We start from the raw sequence: 6,126 nt of genomic DNA, 5'->3' as shown, positions 1-6,126 counted from the left end.
GTCAATTCTTGTCCACACGCACGTGCTCTGGATATTTCTTCATTCTTCGACTCGACTACCTATCAAGTGATGCCACCCAAAGGGAAACTTTCAAGGAAAAGGGTTACGCGCGAAGGACACAGAACCACCGTTAAGCGCATCGCCTATGAAGTTAACGAGCAATTGGATGCCGCGACCGTCGATGTTAATTTGGACGAGTACAAACAAGAGCCAACACTGCATGTGTCGAAGCTTCGCCAGGAAAGGGAATCTCTGCGCGCCAAATTGGGAACCCTGAAGGTTTTAGACGAAGAAATCCTGTCAAATGTGGAAGAGGAGGAAATTGAAGACGAAATCCGAGAAGCAGATCTTGTAAATGAATTGATTCAACTCACAATTACAAGGATTGAAGATTTTCTGGAAGCTTCGAGACCCCCAACGAAGAACGTGGACGCGCCAAAACACAAGACACCGGTAAACCTTTCTGTATCTGCTGATCCTAGTGATGTTAAACCCTCAACTGACTCTGTTGAATCGCCAGTAAGGCTTAACATATCTACAGAAGTTGTTCCTGGACATTTTGAACCCTCAAATTGCATGGTGCGGTATATAGTGAACCCTACCAACTCCTCCTTCGCTAGGCTTCTCCACAACTTCAACTATGCCTCTTTGTAGCTGTTCCTTTATTACAGAATCATATTCCTTCAGGATTTCAGGCTCTTGGCGGAGACGTTTAAGAAGGTTCTCTAGGCGCTTCCTGCTTAGCTCATAGTTGTCTGGAAGACTGGGATGTGGTGTTTTCCAGGGCAGATGGACTTCATATCTGTTGTTCTTAAAGGATATCTGCTCTTGGAATGTTTCATACAATGTCCTTGGTTTAATGCCAAGTGATTCTATTTCCCAGAATGTCTTTAAATTTCCATCGAGGGTCTCGTTAGTAACATCAACAGGGTTTACTGCACTCTTAAGAACATGTGTTGTGACGAGATTACTTTGGTGCCTGTCAACTTGTATTCCTTCTGGAATTGGACCTGACAACACCCATCCAAGTTTGGTTTCAATAGCAGTGGGGCCATGCTCCCCCCTTACCACCCTGCCAGACACTAGACTCCAATACTGATCTGATCCAACCAGAATATCAACCTCAACATTGTCTTCACCAGTACCATAATCCGCAAGTTCGAGTCCCTTTAAATGAGCATATGTGTGGGTAGCTTCTGCAATAGATTGGCTCTGCAGAGGATCGCAAATGATGGGAACAACAAAGGCAAATAGTTCTACACCTTCCCCTTGACCAGTGGTAACACAGAGTCGAACAACATCCACACACTGCCTGTTCTCCTTTGTTGAGCCAAATGTCTTAATGGATATCCTTTGACTGCTTTCAGCTGGCAAATTCAGGTGCTCTCTTAGCCTTGCACTCACCTGGGTTCGTTGACTTCCACTATCCAGGATGAGTCGGGCTTTCACTCTGACTGCTAAGTTTCCTGGCTTGTAGCTTAGTGCATTGGCTGTTTGAAGAAGGACTGGAGTAGAGGCACTGACGTATAAGGCTGTGAGGTTCTGTCTTGAATTTCTCGAACGGTTCTGGATCTGTTCCTGTGTGGGTGCGGCTCTTGAAGAATTTACGCCAGAGTTGGGGCCACCTTCATTACTGCCTGAGGGACAATAGTTCCCCGATTGCTTCTGAGGAAGTTCTTGCTTGGGTGTTGTTCTTGAAATATTGATACCATTGTTACCATTGGATGGACAAATGCTGATATGGTGTTTACCCTTACACTTGAAACATTCATGCTTTGAAGGACAGTTTTTGCTGAGATGATCCTTTCTGAGGCAAACAAAACATCTTCCTTGTTTCATGAGAATATTCTTGCGGGCAGCAGGATTGGTTACCATTTTGCAGGAGTTAGAGGGATGGTTCTGCTTACAATACGTACAAGTGGGTCCTGAGTGTTTCGTAAATAAGGCAGATGTAGTTGTGCGCATCTGGAAATTTGGAAATGCCTGACTTTCAGCTGATAACTGAGACTCATCATGAAGGACTGCACGCTCTCTGGCTTCCAACTCGTTCTCTAATACACGCATAATAATGTCGAGGTGCCATTCTTGATCCTTTACTTCTCTACTAATAATCAATCGCAGCTCCTGAGGCAGCTTGTTAATAATAATCGATGATAGTAAACTTCCATAGGAGCCTGAAGGAAGCCCTAGAGACTTGAGGCTTCTTACGTGAGACTCTAAAGTGTCATACAGTTCCCTCAGCTTTCTTGGGTCTTCATCAATTAACAAGAATATCCATGTGGCGATTTATAATCTGTTGTTTGTTTCCAAACCTCTTCTTAAGGATTGCAATTGCTTCTTCGTAATTGGATGCGGTGAGAGACAGACCAGAAATGGCATCAAGAGCTGGTTTCATGAGAAGTGAGTTCAAATAATTGAACTTGTCAATAGGAGCCAATTTAGGATTCTTGTGGATAGAGGATTCAAAGGCATCCCAAAAGGTGGGCCATGTACTAACTTCCCCATCAAACCTTTTCAAGTCCAGTTTAGGTAATTTAACTCGAGGGCCTGTTTCTTGTATGGATGAACTGGCAGCAGGATTACTATTAGGAAGTTGGGGAGAATAGTTATAAGGACCGACAGACCGCGAAATCTGATGGTGTAGCCTTGAATGATTGCGTGTACACTGGTCCACCCCTTGCAGAGAACATATTTGATGTACTTTTAAGATTCCGCGTTGATCAAGTGGCCTTGACGGGTGATGTGGAAAAGGCGTTTCTGATGGTGGGAATTACAGAGGAAGACAGAGACGTGTTAAGATTCCTATTGGTGAATGACATAGACAAGTCCTCGCCAGAAATTGTGATTCTGAGGTTCACTCGGGTTGTATTTGGGGTCTCATCTAGTCCTTTTCTGCTAAATGCCACAATCAAGCATCACATTGAACAGTACAAGGAAGCCGATCCTGAGTTTGTGGAGAAATTTCTTCGCTCGATGACCTAAGTTCTGGAGCCTCTGAGGTCGACGCTGCTTATGAACTATATCTGAAGTCTAAGCTGAGGCTTGCTGAGGGAGGATTCAACCTAAGGAAGTTTGTGTCAAATTCCCCTGAACTAACAAACAGAATCCAGTCTAATGAAACCAGAAAGTCTAATGCCGATACGTCTAGTGTTGAATCTGGGCATTTACAGTCATCCCAAGCTCTTCTGGAAGGGAATGTTGTGTCAGAAGAGGACAAGACTTATGCTAAGAGCATGCTTGGTGGAGTAGAAGAGATCAGCGGCTCGGAACAAAAGGTGCTTGGAATACGCTGGAACCCCTTGAAGGATGTATTCATGTTTGATTTAACCGAAATAGCGAGCTTTGCAAGAGACTTGCAACCCACCAAGAGAAATGTTGTTAGTGTTGCTGCGAAGTTCTATGATATCTTTGGATTCCTTTCACCAATCATCATAGAGTTCAAGTTGTTCTTCCAGGAACTTTGCAAAACGAAAGTTGGTTGGGATGACCCCCTGAATGGCAATGTGTTGAAGATGTGGCACAAGCTGCTAAATGGGTTAGAAAGTGTAACAGCACTCTCGTTACCACGATGCTATTTCCAAGGAGTTCAAGACAAGGTCTTCAGTTGTAGTCTTCATGGGTTTGGCGATGCATCCAGTAAAGCCTATGCTGCAGTCATCTATCTGCAGGTGTCGACGACCGTTGGAAGTTATGTGAATTTGGTTGCCTCCAAGTCCAGAGTTGCCCCTGTGAAGGAATTAACTATTCCAAGACTAGAGCTTCTTGCCGCCTTGGTACTAGCGAGACTTATCACACATGTCAAGGAAGCTTTAGAGCTGGATGTAACAATTACAAACATGACCTGTTGGACTGACTCGAGAGTAACATTGTTTTGGATTAAGGGCGAGGAAAGTGAGTGGAAGCAATTCGTCCGAAACCGAGTAAATGAGATCAGGAACCTTGTTCCAGCAAGTAGATGGCAGCACTGTAACGGAAAGGATAACCCAGCCGATATCCCCTCGAGAGGATTCAGTCCCGTGGAGCTCTCAAGGTGTCCCCTTTGGAAGGAAGGTCCCAAGTGGTTAACATGCTTTACAGAAGACACCAAGAGTGTGTTCAACAGTACACACATCCCTGAAGAATGTTTCGAGGAAGTGAGAGCTGAGGAGAAAGTGGAGTGCCAAACCTCATCCTTATTTCTTGCAGCAACTGAACCTTGTGGTATAGCGCAGATCATGAGAGCGGAAGACATTAGTGATCTGCAGAGACTGCTAAGAGTTACTGCCTTGGTTCTCAAGTTTGTAAGGACCATGAAGTCATCGCTTAAGAAGGACATCCCTTCGCCAAGTGAGTCTGCTGCTCAAGACATCATGGTAGACGCCGAAACTATCTGGATCAAGGAAGTTCAGAAGTCCCTAAGCAAGAACCCCAAGTTCGAAATTTGGAGAAAGCAGTTTGGCATCTTTACTGATAGCCAAGGGATCATGAGATGTAATGGTCGTCTTTCCAAGGCAGACTTACCACCTTCAATCAAGCACCCTATTTTGTTGGATAAAGGCCATCACATCACATCCCTGATAGTCCAGGACAGCCATAAACGAGTCATGCATGGTGGTGTGAAGCTGACCCTTACAGAACTAAGAGCAAGATTTTGGATTGTACAGGGCAGGCAGTTTGTAAAGAAGCTACTGTACAAGTGTGTAATTTGCCGGAAACTCGAAGGAAGGCCATATCAGGCTCCACCATCCCCACCCCTCCCGGAGTTCAGGGTAAAGGAGTGTCCACCATTTGCCTACACTGGGGTTGATTTTGCGGGCCCTCTCTATGTCAAAAATCATACTGGTCCCCAGCAGAAAGTATGGATCTGTCTTTACACGTGCTGCGTTACCAGGGCTATTCATTTGGATCTTGTACCAAGCCTCAACACCTCTGCATTCTTGAGAAGCCTCAGACGATTCTCCGCCCGCCGTGGTACTCCACTGTTAATGGTGTCTGACAATGGGAAAACCTTTAAGTCAGCAGCACGAGAAATAAAACGACTGATGAACGACACAGAAGTGAAACAGTACTTTGCCAAGGCACGAATGAAGTGGTGTTTCAACCTCGAAAAGGCTCCTTGGTGGGGCGGCATTTTTGAAAGGCTAGTAAGATCTGTGAAGAGGTGCCTTAAGAAGACAATTGGTGGTGCAATCCTCACCTACGAAGAATTGCAGACAGTAGTTGTTGAAGTGGAATCTATTCTGAACTGCCGACCCCTCTCGTATGTGTCAAGCGAAGATCCCGAAGAACCCCTCACCCCCTCACACCTCTTATGTGGCCGACGCCTAATGAGCCTTCCAGATAGCAACACAAGTGACTCTCCAGATTATGACATTGATGTCCAGCCACAAGATCTAAGTAGAAGAATGTAGCACCTGAGTAATATCCTGAACCATTTCTGGAAAAGATGGAGAAATGAGTACTTGATCGAGCTGCGAAATGCCCATCGTCACCAAAGTCAAATCGACGCCAGCACAGCCATATCCATTGGAGATGTAGTCATTGTGCATGAAGAAAATCAGCCCAGAGAAAAAAAGTCGAGTTGGAAAGATTTTGGATCTCATCGCTGAAGCAGATAGCTGTATCAGAGGAGCTGTTGTCGAAGTTCGAAGCAAGGGAGGGAAATCTGTGAAACTTAAGCGTCCAGTTCAGCGACTTTACCCTTTAGAGATCCAGTGTGATGTTCCTGTGCGACAAGCGTCCGAAGATTGCTCAAGTAAGAATCCTGATCCAGTTACTACTGAAGTTGAGCAACCAGTAGCGAGACAAAGCCGTCCAAGAAGAGTGACTGCAGTTAAAGCCGACCGAAGATGGAAGACCTGGTTGGAGGATCTGAATTAATGAACTGTGCTTTCTCAAGGAATAATTGTTATGTTCAGTTTTCTCAATGATTATCATGTGAGGGTTATGTTGACCAGATAGAATTAGGAAGCCAAGTAATGATCTGGTCAACAGGGGGGAGTGTTACGGACAGTATGGTGTTACCCGTGACATCGGGTCACGTGAGTAACACGTCTTGCGAATCATGTGTTGTTGTTCGTTCTCGTTCGAGTTGTTGCATGTACAGTGAATAGTGCGTGTTCGATAATAGATCGATGTGAAACTTCA

General features: G+C 45.1%; 2 protein-coding genes across 2 annotated transcripts; one reads left to right on the top strand and one right to left on the bottom strand.

Moving 5' to 3' along the window:
• Window positions 1-567: 567 nt before the first annotated feature.
• LOC138056122 (uncharacterized) lies at window positions 568-2,064 on the bottom strand. Its single transcript, XM_068901955.1, has one exon. The coding sequence runs from the start codon at window positions 2,062-2,064 to the stop codon at window positions 568-570; it is 1,497 nt and encodes a 498-aa protein (XP_068758056.1).
• A 308-nt stretch (window positions 2,065-2,372) lies between these two features.
• Window positions 2,373-5,390, top strand: LOC138056121 (uncharacterized). Its single transcript, XM_068901954.1, has 3 exons — window positions 2,373-2,400; window positions 2,684-2,852; window positions 2,984-5,390. The coding sequence occupies exons 1-3, from the start codon at window positions 2,373-2,375 to the stop codon at window positions 5,388-5,390; spliced, it is 2,604 nt and encodes an 867-aa protein (XP_068758055.1).
• Window positions 5,391-6,126: the final 736 nt, after the last annotated feature.

The sequence above is a fragment of the Montipora capricornis genome, chromosome 7, assembly GCF_036669925.1.
Source record: "Montipora capricornis isolate CH-2021 chromosome 7, ASM3666992v2, whole genome shotgun sequence".
In the NCBI taxonomy this organism is placed as follows: domain Eukaryota; kingdom Metazoa; phylum Cnidaria; class Anthozoa; order Scleractinia; family Acroporidae; genus Montipora; species Montipora capricornis.
This window is presented reverse-complemented; position numbering and strand designations above follow the sequence as displayed.

Bases quoted from the DNA above. Each gene is read 5' to 3' on its own strand.
- LOC138056121 (XM_068901954.1), top strand. From the start codon at position 2,373: ATGGCATCAAGAGCTGGTTTCATGAGAA. The intron at 2,401-2,683 runs GTGAGTTCAAAT...CACCCCTTGCAG, and splicing joins AAGAGCTGGTTTCATGAGAA to AGAACATATTTGATGTACTT. The intron at 2,853-2,983 runs GTTCACTCGGGT...CGATGACCTAAG, and splicing joins CCAGAAATTGTGATTCTGAG to TTCTGGAGCCTCTGAGGTCG.
- LOC138056122 (XM_068901955.1), bottom strand. From the start codon at position 2,064: ATGCGTGTATTAGAGAACGAGTTGGAAGCCAGAGAGCGTGCAGTCCTT.